The sequence below is a fragment of the Lepisosteus platostomus genome, chromosome 11 (genome assembly GCF_059453375.1).
Source record: "Lepisosteus platostomus isolate fLepPlt1 chromosome 11, fLepPlt1.hap1, whole genome shotgun sequence".
Classification (NCBI taxonomy): domain Eukaryota; kingdom Metazoa; phylum Chordata; class Actinopteri; order Semionotiformes; family Lepisosteidae; genus Lepisosteus; species Lepisosteus platostomus.
In genome coordinates, this window is record NC_142621.1 from 44,024,088 (window position 1) to 44,043,274 (window position 19,187).

Genomic DNA, 19,187 nt, shown 5'->3' on the forward strand with positions numbered 1-19,187 from the left:
GGCAGACATGAGAATTTTCTAATCTAAAGCAGCTCCTTCTGTAATGTGTTCAGTCTGAGTGGTGCTGGGCTCAAATCTCCCACTGACCTGTCAATCTACTGTGATTGAGTTTCTCCTAAACCCTGTGCATTCTGCTTGCTGCTACTGCGAAAAACTGAGAACAGATCTTGCACTGCTCACTCACCTGCATTATAGAGGCTGCAGGCCCTACAAAGCCCCTTGTGAATATACCTGATCACTTGATCTTCCTCTTTATCACTACCAGATTCAGGCCCTTATCTATATATAGTGGCTCATGGCAAATTCATTTCTTCCCAATCTTTATACCTCTGATCTATATATCAGTCCATCTGGAGAATATCCCATTCTGCTTATGTGACTGTAACAAAGTGAATTTCTTTTTGAACAGCATAAAGAAAGGGAGGGATAGTGATTTTGTATATTTCCCAGAATATAGTACAATGTCTCACATGACATTCGTTGAGGTACAGTATTATTGTGAAATTACTTAGGATTTGTACGCCATGATTTGCTTTGTGTGTTACTAGAAAAGCTTTGTGAGTGCTGTGCAGTAATTACACTGGAATGGAGACTGCTAGTGAATCATGTCCTTATCAGCTGTAGCAATCTTCCTCTCTCTCCTTAAACAATAATTATTTGGCTTGGAAATAAACTAGAAAACCTGCACTTGGGAAGACCAAAATATAACTTACATTTTCTTCTGTTCACTGTGAAGTCTCCTCTGCTAAATTCTAACCACACAAGCAGAGCTTGGAAGTTCTCAGAAAAGACGGCAAACTCGGTCATTAATTGTATTGCACACAATATGTATAACTGACTCCCTCTGGTGGTGTAGCCGTGCATAGGTTTTTCAGTCTTCAAATTAAGCTCTTGACAGGAAAATTGAGGATAGGTGCGTGAAGGACTTCCTGCCATGGTTGAATTTCATTGCTTTACAGTGCTGTTAATCAAATTATTTTGAAAAAGTCATGAATCAAAAGTACTAGTACTGCACTGATGTGTAAAACTGCCTGTCACCATACCATCTTCAACCCAGCTGATGTTGCTCCTTTTAATTTTGTCCTTCGTCTTCTTTAATAAGATTCTTTGTTTTTGCAAATAAGAATACTGAGAGCAAAAAGAAGTGTGAAATGGGAGGAACAAATCTTAATAGACAATCATTAAAACGGTGTGCTGACAATCTGTTCAACCCTTCTCATTTCCCACCTCTGAAAAATCTTAATACCTGCAGACATTCATACTCCTCTTTGCCCAAAAGAAGAGATTGATTTAGAGACTTCAGTGAGTTCCAATTGTGTTGATCTGTAACGCAATAAAGAATGACTAAGGAACAGGAACTTCTTGATAGGAAATGTGCTATCATGTCCCTCTTAAATGAATTAAACTTGAAGGGCCTGGGTGCTGCAAACGTCTTTGTTCAGAGTGGCATTGAGAGTAATTTATTTAATGACCACTCGCCCACAGACTGGTCAGGGTGTGATTCCTTTGTCACCTGAACCTTTTCCTTCTTAACCCTCCTGCCATTTAGTAGAGATGTAACAAATTCTAGTTGCTATTCTAACAGGTGCCACCCTTTTTAAGGCAGTAGTTTTGTTCAGAACTTTCTGAAAACCCTTGTGATTTTTTAAGAAAATCTGGTCTTTAATTGACTGTCATTTAAGAGTGAATTGAATAAATGTGTGGAAATGACTTCTTTGGGCCCAACTCTTAAGTGAAAATTACACCACTAGTCTTGGGTTGGGTTCCTGGAGATCCTGCCCTGGTGTCTTCTCAGGTTGGAACACAAAGTTGAAGTCAAACAATTAAGCTAATTGTTTTTAGATATACAAGATATTTCTTAAGGTTTTTCACAGCTGATTACTGAAACTAACTTAAATGTTATACATATAACTATCTTAACTAGACTATGAGGTGTACCAATTATATGGCTAATTAAATATTTAAACCAACTATGTGGACCAAAAACCAGGTGGCACAATGCTCTCTAGGAAGTGAGTTTTAGACCACTATGGAACAGTGACCTCTTGATTCAATGAAAGTTTGAAATAAAAACGTATTCAGTTTTTAGATGTTTTCATCTCAAGCATGGTGTTTGCCTCACATCCAAAACAACCCATGAACAAATTTAAATGTAGATATTTAGTGTAACGTTTGTGTTACTTGGAGGTTTACCTAACCTAACATGAACCTCATCACTGTGGTGCCTCTGAAACTCATACACAGCATTTTAGTCACTCCTGAAGTGCGAATCTCACAGGAGAGTTTTGATAGTGCCAGTGATTAAAGTCAATATGGCTAATGCACTATTAGACTCTGGCTTGCATTCTAAGGAGAAGAAAATCACTGCAAACACCTGGTTAGTCCTCTATTAGGAGTCCTAATAGCGCTGACTTTTCCATCCGTCAGTACCAAACTCTCTAGACGGGACTCCTGTGAATTTTAGCAGCATAGCAATAATAGGAATAGACAATGTTTTCATTAGACTTGCCTTCAGCAAATTTCAAATCCGTTCTCTTGGAAATGGTACACTGTTGTTGCCTGCAGTATAAAGGGGCTGAACAAACAGCACTTATTTCTCTGTAAAATGTAACATGCTTGACAGGAGAAACAATGATGAAATAACAACACCAATATTTATTATAAGCCAAGTGGAATTCTGCTCAAACCTGCTGTGCCCATGATTGTAAAAGCGCTGTAATTGCATCTTTGTAAATGATTGTCAAGTAATCTATACGCAATTGATCTTGATTTTTTTTTAAATATGTGACATTTTAGATTAAAAAAATTGTGATCAATACTCACCGTAGGATGTTTACCTTTGTGCAAATTCTGCACAAAGTTCTTTAAAAGTACAGTATTTAATGCAGACTTCAAAATAAAAACATCTTTAATTCTGTACCAAGTTTTATCACACACACTGTGATGTTTATAAAGTTATAATCAATAGATGCTTCGCGCTAAGTTCCATTTATCAGCTCCACATATAAATAATATTCTTTTAAGCAGCAAAAGCTTTACAATTCATGACCAGGAATCGGCAGTTCTTTGATGGATGTCTCTTGGTCTGGTTTCTTTGCCTGTATACAGAATTGATTTTGTATTTTTCAGTATGTGGAGACCATCAGCAATAAGCAGAGTGACCTTGACCACTACGTTGCAGAGGGGTACAAAACGGCACTGTCAGAGGAGAGGAGGAGATACTGCTTCCTAGTGGAGCGCCAGTGTGCTGTGGCCAAGAACAACATTGCCTACCATGGCAAGGTAAGAGCTCAAGGATTCTGGCTTAATGGTCTTCTCTTTCCAGAGATGTTCACTGGAGCTATAACCCCACTGCAGATGGAGTTCATTTTCGTCGTGAATTCGCTTCAGCAGAATTGATTAGATGCTAGATTCTGCCTATGAAAGACAGACCGGGTTTGAAAGCACCACATCTGGTGGGGACTTACACAGCCAGTATTACCCACATAAAATGTAGAAAAGCCAGCTCAAGTCATTCTTTGGAAACAGGATCTCCTGTTTCCCTGCCTTGTAATTTGTGGGGGGAGGCAACAGTGGCGGCCTTGGTAAAGTGGCCTGAGCACCAGCTGGAGCCCCAGCTGCTAATGAGTCCACAGTGCGTGGGAAGGGCCTTTACACAGAACGGCAAAATGTTCTTGCCTTGAAGCCCAAGAGAGCCTGTAAAAGAGCTGCTGGGGGGGGGGGGCTCATGAGTCACAGCGAGGAGTGGGAGGGGGTGGTGGTGGTGGTGGTGGGGGGGGGTTCTGCTTCACAGAGAGAAGCCCCCTCGCTCCCCTTCGTTCGCTCACCCTTGGTGCGGTGATGAGCCCCAGTTAACGAACAATGAGACGCCGAGCTCCTTCAGTGGGCACAAAGAGAAGGTGTGCGCGGGGAGGTAGGTGGGGGGGGGGGGATTGAAAATCAGCGTGTCACTGAATACTCCTACCCACCAGACCTGCAGAGGCTGCCTACGGTGCACTTGCTCACGTTCTCCCATGCACGTGTGCGTGTGTGTGAGGATCTGTGGAGTGTGCACTCGCCCAGCTTGCTGACTAAATAGGACATGTGCTTGCTCCAGTTTTCTCACTGCCCCTGTTCTGCTCCCCTGGGGGTTGAAATCGCAAAACCTGGTAGACATTGACTGGAAAAAAAAAAAGACCTTACATGTACCGGATTTTGCCCGAGATGTTACAGATTATAGGAGCAACTCCTCTGAGCTTTTCTGACACTGGTTTGGGGCTCTTTTTCTTTTTAAGCCGATGCGCTGTCGAGGTCCGGGGGATGGTTGGTTTTGGAAGGTTTTTGGCAGGTCTTGTGTTGGCCAGAGGTCAGCAGCCTGGTCGTGACCCAGGTTTCCTGCAGGGACACGGCGTGCATTGGCACTGAGGCCCTCTCCGGTAGGGGGAGGGTAATTGCCTTGGCTCGCTGCTCAGACTCTGCCTCCGTGTCGTCTCCTGCTGATCACCCACCAAGAGAAGACGACCCTGGCCAAGCTGATCTCGCTGCCACCACTCTCTGTATCGTAGCTGGGTGCAGGGAGGCAGCTGGCCGCACAGTGGAGGCAAGCGACTCCTACTGCTCTCAAAGTTAATCAGACCCAAACCTGGGAAGGAGGAATGCATTTGGAATAAACATCAGAGAGTGAACAGGGGCTAAAATAAGTCTGCAATCAAAGGAGAAAGCTGAAAAGGCAATAACACCTACAGGCAATTCTTTTGCTTGCTCTCTCAATCTCTCAAAAGGGCTGTGCAGTTATGTAGGAACTCGGCAGTGTAATGAGCTATTTATTGCTGTTCTTGACAGAGGTGAAGCTGTCAGCTGCTGAGGGTGATGGCTGAGAGGGTTTTGATTTTGGGAAGTGCAGCATATTATCTCTTCAAACAGAAAGGATCAGTAGACTAATCCTTCAGCAGAGTCTCCCACCCACTGACACATCTCTACTGCACAGGATTTGTAAAATTGCCCGTTAGCCCACTTGGTGTTGCACGTTTCATCAGTGATGCCCTATTGTAGCTCTAAATTCTAATGGTCACTGAAAGGTAACTTAAACACCTCCACAGGGATGTCTCTTTTTAATCTGGTTCAGAATAAGTGACACACCCATTTTCCACTCTGTTACTTTTTACAGAACTGCTATTTAAAACAAATCATTCATATTTGCATGTAAAACATTTTTAAATAAAATTTTTTTTTTTTTTACAATCTTTGATTTTTTGCAGGTAATACTTTCCTAAGATAAAAATGGCACAGTGACATTGGCGATTCTGGAGAGATGTTTTATCTTTATTTTCAACAAAACTTAACCTACCAGGTTCCTTAAGGATCGTGGAGTAAGAGATGAAGAGACAGTAACAGCAACAGATCTGGTGCCGGAATGAGTGTCACCGGCTCAGTGCCCCTTGTCTCGTTTTCTCCACAGGGCAAAGACTTGCTCACCCAGAAGATTCCAAGCTGGCACCAGGCCTGCTCGGACCCCAACAAGCTGCCTGAGCGTGCCATGATCCTGGCACAGCAGATGACATCGGCCAGTGGCGGGACCCTGATCTCCAGCCCCCTACACTCCTCCAAAACGAGCCTGGTGATCTCGGATCCTATCCCCGGAGCCAAGCCCCTCCCTGTCCCTGCGGAGCTGGCCCCCTTCGTGGGGAGTGGAATGGGTCACCAGGGGGTGAGTCCCTTTCTCTATTTGTTCCCATTTAATTCCTGACCCGCCACAGTGAGACGTCATTTTGAAACGGAAAAATCAGAAATTCCATCCGGTTTAGATCAAGTTCCAGCCCTTGTTTTTAGCATTCAGCTCACCTTGCCTAGAGGCTCTCTGTGTCTTTTATAGTCTAGTAATTTTCCACAGCTCTCTTGCATGTCTCAGCAGACACAAACGGTGGCACTGTTCATCCTTTCCTGCTTTAAACTTAATCTCTATTGAGAAAATCACTTTTACCCCACATAAACCTTAGACTGACTTAAGGTACAGTATCTCAAGAAAATGAAACAGCTGACAGTTGCTGGACATAATGCTAAAAAACTTTCTTGCTGCCCTGGTGAAGCATCCTTTGGATTGTATGACTTGACTATACAGTAATTCTCAAATCCCCTCCAAACACACACATACCCCCTCAATCCTCCTTCCTCTGCAAAGTTCCGTTAGAGACACTGTAGGATGTCACTAATTTGAGAGCCAATTGGAGGACATTGCTGTAATCCGGACAATTTGCAGGATATTCCAGCTGGGCCTTTTCCAGACTTAGTGCTTCTGTCCTGCTGTTCAGGGCATAGCTGAAAGCTGCCTGTGGAGGTACTTAATAAAGAATCTTAGATAGCCGATTTGATATCTGATCCAAGCTTGTATAAGTACTGAAATTGGACTACCACTCATAACGCTTTCTGAAAAAGTGGTTTTATTGATCTGAGAAAACTGCCTATCCAATGCAACAGAACAAATGAGCAGTTTCATTTGTACATTCTTGTTCCCTTTTTAATAGATCAAACTGTTACCCCTTTTCTAATTCCTTAATTGTTGCCCAGCTAAAAAGCATCTTCGTAATATAATTATAAAGAAAGTTGAAAGTTAAAGACTAGTCCTAGGTCCTTGCTTTTGGACATTGTGACACATAAAGCATATTCAGTAGAAAAGAAAGAGAAAGAAATCCTTTGAAATTTTCTCCTCAGTTAAACTGGAAGTTCTGGCATTGACTGGTGTTTGACTATCTTTCACTCTCAGGAATATGTTGCAGTCCTCAGATCTTCCTCTGCGGCATCCTTTCTACATTTGCTTTGAAATCACGCCAACCCTGACTAGCTTTGAGACCTGGCTTGTGAAATATTTAGAGGCGAGGTCAGCAGGACCCAAGCAAAACTGCCCACTTCTGCCGAAGCGTTGCAGAAATGAATTGGGGATTTTGTGTTCTGCTGTATAAAGTGCTTTCCCTATTATGGCGTGGTTGTGGTGCTTAGATTTTTTTTTTTTTACAGGATTTAGTAACTTTCTCCTCCATTTCCCCCATTCATGCATTACAGGTGTCAGCATTTTAAGTGTTCACTTTGGATCAAAGCTACACAAAACCTTCCTATCAGTAGTTCAATGCATCAGCACAGAAAGTCGACCCACACACAGCAGTGATAAAGGGGGAATTAAACAATATGCATTTCCTGTACTGCAGTGTTGGTATCAGGCCTAATTAAGTCTCAGAATTAAATCTGTAGGGAGGCATGTTTTTGGATTAGAGGAAGGAATTTGACGACTTGTAGACTTGCCCCTCCTTACTGGCCTATGAATACAAATGAATTTAAGATCTACATATTAATCACAAAGCTGGAGCAGAGGCATTACTGTGTCTTCTGTGATCTATTTTTTTTCCTCAATGAGAAATGTTCCCAGTCTGAGTCAATTGTTTTTTGTCTGCATAAATATGCTGTTAGGTCTTTTACCTCCTTATAATTTTATAATGCCTTGTGATGTCCTTGCAGGTAGACCTAGCTGTTTGTGACTTGGCTTTCTTTTGTTAAATTCTTCCCACGTTTAGCACTGCAAAATAGATGTTTATGTGCGTAAGTTGACAACTTGACAACTTGCTAACATAAATGCACACTGAAGCCCTACGGCAAAAGTCATGGTTAATCCACTAATTCTGTATTTTTGTCTTCCCAAAGTAAAAAAAAGTGGCAACTTGCACTTTGGGAAATTTATAATAATATGGTAATCTGCCAATTAATGTGCACACAATGTAAGTTGACACTAAGTGTAAATTGTAGCAGCTCAGCTCATGCAAATGAACCTGTATGTTTGCAGAGGCTGATGGGGCCAGATGGGATGCCCATGATGAATGGCACAGCTGGTGTAGGCCATGGGGAGGACTACTCACACTGGGTTGAGGGCAAAGCAGCACAGGCCAAACCCCAATCTCCTGGGCAACAGAGGCAGCTAAGTGAGGTCTACTCCAACACCTTGCCAGTGCGCAAGGCAGCCCCCTCCAAGAGCAAGGCCCCGCTGGGTAAGCAAAGGCTCGCTTTGAGTAGGTGACTTGCCACTGATTTATCCAGCTGTTCTCTTTAAAGCAGCGAATTACTTGTCCAGTGACAGAAGACTTTTAATTCATGTAATAAGCAAGGAGGTTTTTCCTTGGAGATGGAATTATCCCGATTTTAAAATTGTGTCCTTTCTGTTTCCGGACCAAAAGCTAAGTCCAAACAGAGGCATGATGTGTACCAGAAAACCTGCACAGTGAAGCATTTACTCTAGTTAAATACATTACTTTCTCTAGGTTGTGTGCTTTAGAAAACTTGGAATACAACGGTTAAAACTCATCCATCTGCTCCCCCCCCAGCCGAAAACAGGACGCTCCCACGGTCCAGCTCCATGGCAGCTGGCCTGGAAAGGAACGGTCGAACCCGGGTCCAAGCCATCTTCTCCCACGCTGCAGGGGACAACAGCACCTTGCTCAGCTTCTCTGAGGGCGATGTGATCACCCTGCTGGTGCCCGAGGCCAGGGATGGCTGGCACTATGGCGAGAATGAGAAAACCAAACTGTGAGTGTCTACTCCTGCAGGTGTCCTGTCCTCTGTGCCCAAACACAGTGCCTTCCACAGGACGCGCATCTCGTCTAGCGGCACACTTCTACCGTCCCGGTTAGAATTTAGAACGGACCACCTCTGTTGCCAACAGTCCGTTTTTACAGATTGTGGATCATGCTTTTGATTCCAGAAAGCGTTATGGTTAATTTCTTTGGGGAAAAGAATGATTTACATAAAATGGGTAGAATGGCTCAGACGTTCACACATTATAATAGTGATCGCGGTGCAATTTCAAGAACCTTCAAGGATTCTCAAGTTAAACGTGGTTGATCACAGTCTTTACTGCTTCATCCTTCAGCCTTTCTCTATAATCATTAGGCCTCGTTTACTGAAATAATAATTTCTGTGTTCCAGACGTGGCTGGTTCCCTTTCTCTTACACCAGAGTCCTCCCAGACAGTGAAGCGGACAAGCTCCGTGTGAAGTGAGTCTATGTGCACTTCATGTCAGCTGCAGCATGTGTACCTTGTTGCTGATTGATGGGGAAACAGTCCTTGACAATGTTGAAACCCACTTTTCTAAAAGAATGACATTTTAGTTTGACAAGTACGAAGATGATTGGATGGAAGCTACTGTACGGACATCTCGATGGAACTTTTGACCTGTGACCTTCTGCTTGCCGTTACTCATTTTCACAATAAAAGATATGACGATTTGCATATGTGCATTATCTTTAAAACATGGTTGTTATCGGTAACAATTGGTCCGACTGTCAGAATCAGAGCTTCCTCTTCATAAAACGTGCCCTCTGAAAGCAGGCTGAGCAGCTTCATGCAGGATGATGTCATCTTTCTTATGTTTTAGAAAATGGTTATTGAAACATTGTGTGAGTATGAGCCCTCTGACAGTTTATTTTCTGGATTGTCTTGCATTTCTTTGTCCGTTTGAAATGCCGGGAGTTTTGTCTGTAAGCTCCCATGTTTCTCAAAGTGTCCTGAAGACATTGCAATGCAGTTACAAGTAACGTCTGATCCTCTCCAGCTTGCATCATGGGAAGAGCAGCAGCACAGGGAATCTGCTGGAACGCGATGATCTCTCCCTGCCTCCTCCAGACTATGGCGTGACCTCTAGACTCTTGGCACAGAGCGCAGCACACGGTCGGCCTCGCCCTTACAGTGTGGCAGTGCCAGTCTTTCCTCAGGTAGGTACTAAAGATAACTTATCCACATAGCAACTTCCACATAGCACCCAACTCCCTAATGATGGCACAGTCTTCTTGTATGTTGGGGAAAATGGTATGTGTGTTTATTCTACCACGTAGAAACCCTTAAGCATTGATATAGAACTGCGATTTTTAGGGTTTCATATACTGTATGACAGCTATAACCTGTTCCTGATGCTTCTTGAGCACATTGAAAATATTGTTGATATGGAAGGGATTTCATTCTTTGTCTGCAGTAATCAATAGTATACAACAGAATCAACTGGAATTAATTGATTTACAGAAGACACGAAATAAAGATGAAGGTACAAGACAAGGTTAATATCTCAGCAGAAAGGCTGCTTGATGTCATTCCCACATTTCTGTGCTGCTGTGCAACATGCTGTCATGTATCAGTCAAGCTTGATTTGAGACATCTTTCAGGTGTGAAGGCTGGAGAATTGCTGTTTGGTGCTGGATAATCCAGATCTACAGTAGGAGCTAACATCTCCTAGGCAGCTAGATTTTATTCCGAGGACGTTTGTAAGCCAGTCGTTTTTCGCAGTCGTATTGGAATAAGGTTTGAGAAGGAAATGTGCACCTCCCATTGGTGATTCGCTTTCCCATTATTTCACCCAATGCTGGTAACAAAGTGAATCTGGCAGCTTTATTACAACACGTCAGGCCTTGTTACAGATCAAGAGGATATGGAGGGATAAATTGAGTCTCCAGGTAATCTGTAATTGAAAGAATCACTGATGGAACAAATTTTCTCCCTGGACTCTTCATAGTCTTCTAGGCTGACTGCAGTCTGAGTCCAGGACTAAAAACCTTGATTTAAAATGACTGCATTCTCCACCGTTTGGGGCTCAAAATCTTTTACACAGACTTGAAAATATGCATCTCAGGTCATGTTTCTAGTCAATATACTGTAGGAAAATAAGAAATGAAGCAGATGGTTTAATAGTTTAGATGGAAATCTCACAAGCATACAGTATACAGATTCCTGAGATTAAATGTAGGTGGATGATATCTGATCCAGGTAATCCTATTGCTGTTATTTTTTTGTTAAAATGAAAAAATGACATAAGACCTTATGGTTGAAATCTCATCTTTAAGTAAAATGCTTATCTAAGGTTTATCTTGAGTGTTTTCTTATTCTTTTCTCTGTTAAATTCAGACTGAACATATTTTAATAGTGTATCTTTTTATAAGTCCCTTAAATATGCACTTTTATTATTTGGAGATCCAAGACGCTTGAGGGGAGATCCTCTATTAGGGCTGAATCGGAAAAGACTGTGCAGACCTCCACTTCTCGTTTTACTTTGTCTTTGTCATCTCCTTCCCTCAAATTGACAGCGAGTCTTCTAGTGAGGCATCTGGTCTCAGCTGGAAAGGGGCACAGACACTTTCACTCTCCTCAGAACTGACAGCTGCTCAGAGACCTCTGTCTCTGATTCCACATTGACTGGATCTCTTCCAGACAGCAGTGTGGAGTCACTGGCTGGTGGTACACTGCAGTCGGCAGGTGCTCTGCTAGGCTGACCTTCAGTGTATTTTTTTTTTTAATTCCCTTACAGATCAAATATACTTTAAAAATGACAGGAGCTACATTATCTAGGAATGAGGAATGTATTTTTCTATTTTCTAACCACCGATATTCTCTGGGTTTTGAGTGCAGTCTAGCGGACTTTATTAGCATGAAAATGTCTGAAAATGAAAATATCTTCGTACAAATTTCCCAATTTTTATTTTCTCTCTTGCAGCAAGGGCTGGAAGATTATGAACCACGATTTCCCACCAGGTAAGTTTTCCGTTTTTCCTTCCAGTTTTTTTTTTAAGATCTAGATTTATCAACAGCACAAAATCATTCCACCAAAACACTGGAAAAATATTAAGGGGCTTTAAGAGGGGTCAAATGTTTAGATGTTATGCAGTTGTAGGGCGTAGGTGGTAGCCAGACTTTGGTAGCTGAGCTTATTACTGGGTTCTTTCAAAAATGGATTGGGTCTCTTACCAAAGCCACGCCTCTAAAAGCAGACTGTATAAATGTAAAAAGGGCACTTTGGATTTTTCTTTGTGAGATAACATGATAGAGCTGCAGGCTTTAACTGTGGAAAAGTTTCAAAGATTGTTTAATCACTCCAGGCTTATGTTCTGAGGTGTTACTATAATTATCGATTACCTCCTAGAAACCTGCTCCGAGGCAGATCCTCCTGCTTATTAAAGCATCTACTGAATTTTTTCTAACGATACCCATGATTGCAAACTGGATTTTATGTTTTTAGTCCTTTCCGAAGCCTGAGTTGTTCTAGACTTTGGCGTCACTAGAGCACTTTTTTTTTTTGCCTTACTAAATGTGAGCACTTTAAAAAGACTAACTTTTGTTTCCTTTTTAATTGAAACTCATATGTATTAATTTTCCAAAACTTGAAGACTGTATAGCACATTGAACATGTGTCTTCTTCTAGACTTTTACCCATATAGCAAAATGTGTAGCAATCTGCAGACAAAGCCAGGACAGGTAGCTGTATTAACATCCTCAGTGAACACTCTTAGGTCTACAATTCCCTTAGGCCCAGAGAATGCCAGCGTGGCAAACAAAAATCTATACAGTACATGTGCCAAGTCAAGCATTTGGCCAGTCTGAGCTTTTAGCTTTATCACCGCTAATCATTTGAGAACATTTAATCAGAACAGTGCAAGAATTGCAAGGATTATGGACCTCAAAGAATGGAATAGAAATGAGATAATGAAGCAGTATCAGAGCAGAGTGTAGGGTGATTCTGTAGCGCCCCCTTCCTGTCTGAATGAGAGTCTGTGAGGTGGGAATGTTGGCTTGCAGAGATTCATTTGTGAAATGGTGGAGGGGGTGGGGGGATGTTGGGGGTGGCTTATGGTAAAGGAGCTTCTTCTGAAAGCAGTGGATTCCTCTTGCATAACTACTACAAGAGCTTGACTGGTACCAAAGCTCCATTCTTTTGCAGTACATCTTCTGCCAAGGACAAGCTAAAGCAAATGAAACACAAACTTCATAACAGCTGGTTATCTGGCTGGTCCACATCTTTCCTACAATAGCACATGCATTTGACCTTGTTTGCTAAGGTTTGTTTTTTTGCAGCAGACATCCTTTTACTAGGATTTTTTGAAATGCCTTATACATGAGCCTGGACCCCTTAGTAATTAAAGGAGGGGTGTAAAGTGAGAGAGCCGTTACTCTCTAATGAAAATTAATTTGGGTTTCTACAAATAAAAGCCCTCCCACCTACTGTATCAGTATAGTCCAGACATGAGCCTATAAGAGTTGAACAGTGGTAAAGGATTAATTGTGTAATATCCCATTGATGGACTGCTGCTTAGGACCATATTGATTTCTGATCATGTACATTTTTGATGATTTTTTCTTTGATCAATAATCAATCAAACATGGCAAACTGTTCACTCGAGCGGGTTTCTCTGTACTGGGGTATGGGCTCCCCAGTTCTGCCGCCTGCTTGTGAGGAACCTTTTGGTTGCTTTGCTGAGCGAGTCAGACCTGGCAGCTTCTTCCTCTCTTTGTTCCACAGTTCCGATGGCAAATTGATTTCGACAGTGTGAGGACAGACAGACTCAGACAGACTCAGCCAGCCCTGAATAGGACAGGCCCGAGCCCCTCCCCCCCTCCTTCCTCCTCTGCTTTGGAAGAGGACAATCCCTTCCTTCCTCCTTCCATCGGCCTGCGTTTCCTTTAGCTGCGTTACTGTTAGCTGGCGGGGAGGGAGAGGGCGCTGTCCGCAGAGCCCAAACGCTGCCCGACGCTTTGCCTTTGCAGCTTGGATTTCCTTTTTTAGTGAAATCCTTTAAATGGACTACTCTGAAGAAACTGTATTTGCTTGTCTTTCATGCATGTACATGGATTTATATATGACTTTCCTGTAAAAGAAAAAAAAAAAACGGAAGATCTCATGGGTCATATGCCGTAATGTAAAAAAAGTTTTCATGAATAAATAAACGCTTATATACACAGGTGTGGAGTAATGTAATCAGTACCAGATGGGAGAAATATGCATAGTGCATATTGTTGCATCAGGTTTAATCAGTCCTAACTGTTTGTTGAGTACTCTAGCTTATGTAACTATTTTTTTTTCTATTTTTGAAATAGAAGCTTTGCAGTTAAATACTTAATTCCCTTATGGAAACAATCCCATACAGAAGTCTGAATGGTTATTGCTTCTATTTTGAAAAATTGCTCTTTCTTCAGAACAAACGCCCAATAAAACGTCTCCAATTGTAAAAAAAAAAAAGACTTGATTAGTCAGACATAATCAGAACTGGGGGTTAAGCAAACTGTTTTGCAGATGAAGGGGATTTCAATATTGACAAAGCCTTACTCCTTCAGAGGAAATACCCAACTTGAAATAAACCGAAACAAATAAGAGCACTTATAAAAGATGCTAGAGTACTCAAAACTTTTTTTTTCAAATCTGTCATACATTTGCTGTTACTGCTATTGGCTTCCTATTCTGTTGATCACTGATGCCCTTGTCAGTGGACACTCTCAGTGGTGCCAAAAGCCTAGGAATGCACCCATTCTTCAATCAGTAGAATGTTCTGTTGCCTGTGCAAATGAGTGCCGTGTGACATTTGCACACAAGGCTGATAAGAAAACAATCCATTTAACCCTGAAGGTATGTGATGTCAGAAGCACTGCGTAATGTAGGCATGCTGTGCATGCATGAAAGAAAAGTGAACTGGTACCTCTACATACCTCGGTTCTCTCTCTGTCAGGCCAGTATTAACCAGTGCCTCTTGTAAATAGTGGTGTACAGTATATTATAGTATTATGTCCTGTACTTGCCTTTACTGGAGGGCCATGAGGTTACTTGTATTTCTTAAGAGTGGTCCACTATATTATTTCATTAAAAAGCTCAAATTCTGGAAGTTGCTTGCTCTCTTGTGGGACCTCTTTTGAACTTGTGTTTTTCGCCCAGCACATGATAATCTCAGTTAATTTATGACTGACCTGGGCAGCGTACGTTTTCAATAAGCTCTGATCACAGCAGTGCAAGGCAATTAGAGCCCTAGGCTTTTGCCATGACCATATGGCAGAATTGTTTTTCCGGTGTCACATGCCTCTTAATCGTTTGATCATTTATTTTTTCAAGCTGGGGGTGACACTGAGTACTAAATTCAAGTAGCTGTACACTATCTTGAAAGGGAGTGGGTTGTTTTTTATGAAAGCCGAATCTGTCAGCCTCACTATGTCTATAAACACGTGAAAGAAAAAAGACTGTTTGCAAAGCAATATTGCTTAACTTTGTATGCTGTCTAGCAGTGGGTGAATAATGAGTTTGCAGGAGAAGGGGAGATAGACCTACAGTCAAAGCGCAGCACACGTCAGAAGGCTTAAGCCTCAGTTGTGTTGTTTTCAGCCTTTCAATACCCCTGTCCCCTTCCCACTGCCCAATAGATAGGGATTTTAGTATTTCGTATGAGTGAACTGCAATAATCTTCCTTCATAAGCACTTCCTCATTGTCTAGTAGAAATGTTCACCTGCAATCCCTTTCAGCGGTCTTTCAAACCTTGTGCAGAATTTGTATCCGAATTTTCAGGTTTCTCAGCCTCATATATTAAAAGATGCACTTGTGCACTACATCTCTTTGTAGAACTTTTAAACCATGCTTTTCTGTCTTGATATATTCGGTTATTTTGAACCCCTACTTACAGACTTCCCTGCTGTTAACATCACCTTATTAAAAATGATATGCTCAGGGTCTCCAGTTCTGTATGGTCTAGTACACAGCAGAAAGTCCATATGTGAGGAATTTTGATCCCTAGCCAAATTGAACACTTTTTTCCAAATCTGGAATTTCTAAAACTTCTTGCCGTCTGCTTTCCAGTGTTAGGAACATACTTTAAGTGACTACAATCCAGACGGTTTTGCAAAGCATGCTCCAGCAAACATTCCAATGAGTTGCTAAACAGTAGTAACTCATTACTAATACTAATTAAAGATTAAGCTTAAATCCGCATTATTGAGGCTCTGCTTTAGTATGGAAGTTCTTTATCTGTGTCTGAGTCATTGGAACATTAAGCTGATCAGCTTTGGTAAGAGCATTCAGTGGTAACTGAAAGCATTCTTACCCCTTTGACAAAACCACATCCAAAATTATGGTTGAGCATAAGGACCTGTGGCTATACAGTCCTGTCAGAGAAACAGCTGAACGGGGTTGCAGGTAATCATTTCTGTAGTGTTCCCAATGAATCTGAACAGCATTCCAATTCCTTTTTCCCTTCTGTGCTCGTTTATCTTTTTGGCTGACCTGAAGTCTTCCCTAAACAATGTCCATCTTCTCAATCTCTGTTTTGATAAATTTAGAGACAAAAGCACTAGAATGGGAACGGCCGGGAGCTGCCAATGTTTCTTCTTTCTTCACTAAAATAAGCTGAAGGTATGACGTCAGTGTTCGCAATGTCACTCCGGGCCCCGGTTGCAAAAATATATTTCTAATTCTTTTTGTTGTGTATATACATATATTTTTTTGAACGCACCCCTTTGTTGTAAAAAAATTTTTGAAAAAAAAATGCATGCTTTTGGGGACACCAAAACTGTAATAAAATTAATATTGAATGTATGGTGACTTTCTACTTTCAAAAAAGGAAAATAAACCTTTCTTCAGACGAGACTCTCGAGAATTGGGGGTTTTTTATTGTTGATTTTTTTGTGGTATTTTTATTTTATAATGGCTGTTTCAACCTTTTTTTTCCTAATACGAATGCAATTGTCCACATGGAGGCAGCAGAAACCATTTTTTTTTTTGTTGTTCAGTATTTTTGTCTCTAAATTAATCGCCAGTCGTCATCACGGTAATGCGAGGGAGAAGACTGAGCCCCCATTATCTGTGCTTTGCAATGCTGTCATGTGGTTCTGTTAATAGTAGACCATCACAGCATAGTTAAAAACCTAAAGAATCTGTACTAGCATAAAAAGGCTGCTTCATGTTAAACTGTGGGTAACTGCTTTTGAGCCTTAATTCATGATGCATTGGCTTCTATTTAATTTTGGTGCTGCACTATTGCTCCACATACTGTAAGCCAGAAACTGATATTTTTCTCCAATTCTTTTTGTGCCAGATCTTTTTTGAAATTCAGTGTACATGGTGCTTATAAAGTTAGTTGCCTTTCTGGCTAAAGTGAACAGGTTGATCTCAATGTCCCAGACATCATTGGCTTGATTCTGGGACATGTCTGTCGCTGACTATGACAGACTCCTCAATTGTCCAATTGGCCTAGTGCTCCAGTGCAGTAGGGTGCAGTAGAATGAATCAGTCATGTCCTTCATGGCTCACAGCAAACACAATTTGGACTTGCTGGGCTTTCCCAGTTGGCACAGACCTCTCCTCTCAGGCAGCGTGAAGCTTGTAGTGTGTCAAATGCCGAGTGCTTCTTTAGGAGGGCGTGCCAGAGGAGTATATCCGCATATCTCATTCCCTCTTGAGAGGGTGCAGGAGAAACAAGCTGAATCTCAACACAACTGGTCATTTATGATTTGGTGGGTTAAATAAACACGAAAATTAACTAGTTATTTTGCCTAGTCAAGCACTTGCATAGTAAAAACTACCCACTGCAAAGCAATGAACAATAGGACTGCTGGGAACAAATTTCCACAGAAAATGCCAGAATATGCCAATGCCCCTCCCACTGGTGTCCACAGTGCCTTGTACTGTATGCACTTTGTGGTGAAGTCGGTTCTTGCTGAACTGCATGGGTGTCGGTGCACGCACCATTCTCACAACAGTTGTTTAGGCCAACCAACTTTTATAAGCACTCTGTATATAAAAAAAGATTGTGAGCATTTTAAAATAAAAATATCTAGTAATGTTAAAACCACACAATGGTCACCCACACGTTTCTTTCACCAGAAACAAGTTTGGTGTCGCCTAGAGTTTCCCCAAGAGCTCGGTGGCTTGTGGGAAGCCTTTTACCGCAGTGTGTAGCCTTGTTGCATGCGTGTGTTGAGAGTGTAGTGTGCAGACCACAGTTATCTCTCCCCTCAGTCCTAATGTCCAGTGATCCACTGGCACTTCCTGACCTGCATGAGTTCCTGCGGTGTGGTACAGTGCGCGTGTGTGGATGTACAGTATGTGTGCGCCTGCTTGCTTGCCACAATCCCTTTCCCTTGTATTACAAGCAAGGAAACCAAAATATTACTCACCGGTTCTCTGCTAAGGATGACACCATCCCCTAACGACTGCTAGTGACTTTAGCCTGGATTGATGCATAGCTAGTAAGAAATAAATAAAATAGCCCCTACAGGGCAACTAAAACTAATATTTTCTGGGCTTCAGTATAAGGAATATGACATTTTTACAGCTGAAATTCCTTCTGTGCAAAAGTATTTTACAGTAATGTTTATAGACTGATTATAAACACCTCTAACTAAGCACACTTACAGTATCAATATCTACATTATAAAGGACTTATTCGATTTTCATCATTGATGGATCCTGAGGATTACTTTGGACACCACTGACTTACTGGGATCCAAGAATATAACGATTTCAACTGTTTTGGATGACATTTTGAATATTAATGCAAAAATGTACTAATCTATGGTGTGTATTAGACAGTTTTCTTTATGTTCTTCAGTTCTTTCAGTCAAAGTGACAATTATCTGGAGAATGTTGAACAGGTATGAGCAAACTAATGCTCAAACTTGGCATTGTGAATTGTCAATAGTACCTATTAGTCCCTTCTGGTAAAACAATTGTGTGGTAAGTTTATTTCAGCCTTTTACGTATCACCTGATGTATTCAGTCATTTCAGCCAGACTGTTCTACTCGGAGGAGTCTTTGTACACATTTAGTGGATACAAGGCTAGAGGGTGAATGACGGTAGTTGAGACAGTCCTGATCTTCACATTAATCATTACTTTTTCCTACTTCATGAAACGTGTACAGTATGTTTCATGTCGACATATGGCATACAGCACGACTGTTTAGATCATGTGTTAGCAGAATTGATAAGGAAATAAAAATCATTTTATTTGATGGCTCCAAATATTTAGCAAATAATAGTTTTTAACAGCTTTGGACAAAAATATCTGAAAAATCAGACTTTACTGATCACTTCACTCAACTGCAGCATATGGTAATTTGAATTACGTCCTTGATTTCATCATTACAATCTTCATGACAACAGGTTAGGCCCTCAGTTTTGCAACTGATTCTTAAACAAGATTTCAATATCTGAGCTGCAATATTCACGAGGAGGAGGTGTGGGACAGTATTTTGCTGGCCCTTCTGTGTAAGGTGGTGATAAGAACTGTCTGCTGTTGATTCTCATTCTTTCGTGACTACTTATTGAGAGAGAGTTTATTGATGTGTCACATTTCAATGTTTTTTCGAATAAAATATTTTTTTAAGACTGCTGAAGTTATGCAGGTGACAAAAGATGGCTATTAGAAATCTACATGTGT

General features: G+C 41.4%; 1 protein-coding gene across 4 annotated transcripts in view; it reads left to right on the plus strand.

The window, feature by feature from the left end:
* The window catches only part of baiap2b (BAR/IMD domain containing adaptor protein 2b), a 69,952-nt gene that overhangs the window by 45,819 nt on the left and 4,946 nt on the right, over positions 1 to 19,187 (plus strand). For 2 of the 4 annotated variants that reach the window (XM_088599898.1, XM_088599902.1), the window contains 8 exons: positions 3,130 to 3,282; positions 5,438 to 5,686; positions 7,808 to 8,009; positions 8,343 to 8,544; positions 8,944 to 9,012; positions 9,570 to 9,729; positions 11,496 to 11,533; positions 16,089 to 16,395. In XM_088599898.1, coding sequence (XP_088456024.1) covers positions 3,130 to 3,282; positions 5,438 to 5,686; positions 7,808 to 8,009; positions 8,343 to 8,544; positions 8,944 to 9,012; positions 9,570 to 9,729; positions 11,496 to 11,533; positions 16,089 to 16,149 — 1,134 coding nt within the window. In that variant the 3' untranslated portion in view covers positions 16,150 to 16,395. Of the gene's footprint in view, positions 1 to 3,129; positions 3,283 to 5,437; positions 5,687 to 7,807; positions 8,010 to 8,342; positions 8,545 to 8,943; positions 9,013 to 9,569; positions 9,730 to 11,495; positions 11,534 to 13,295; positions 16,396 to 19,187 lie in introns of those variants that run through there. The other 2 variants (XM_088599899.1, XM_088599900.1) reach the window with 2 other exon arrangements.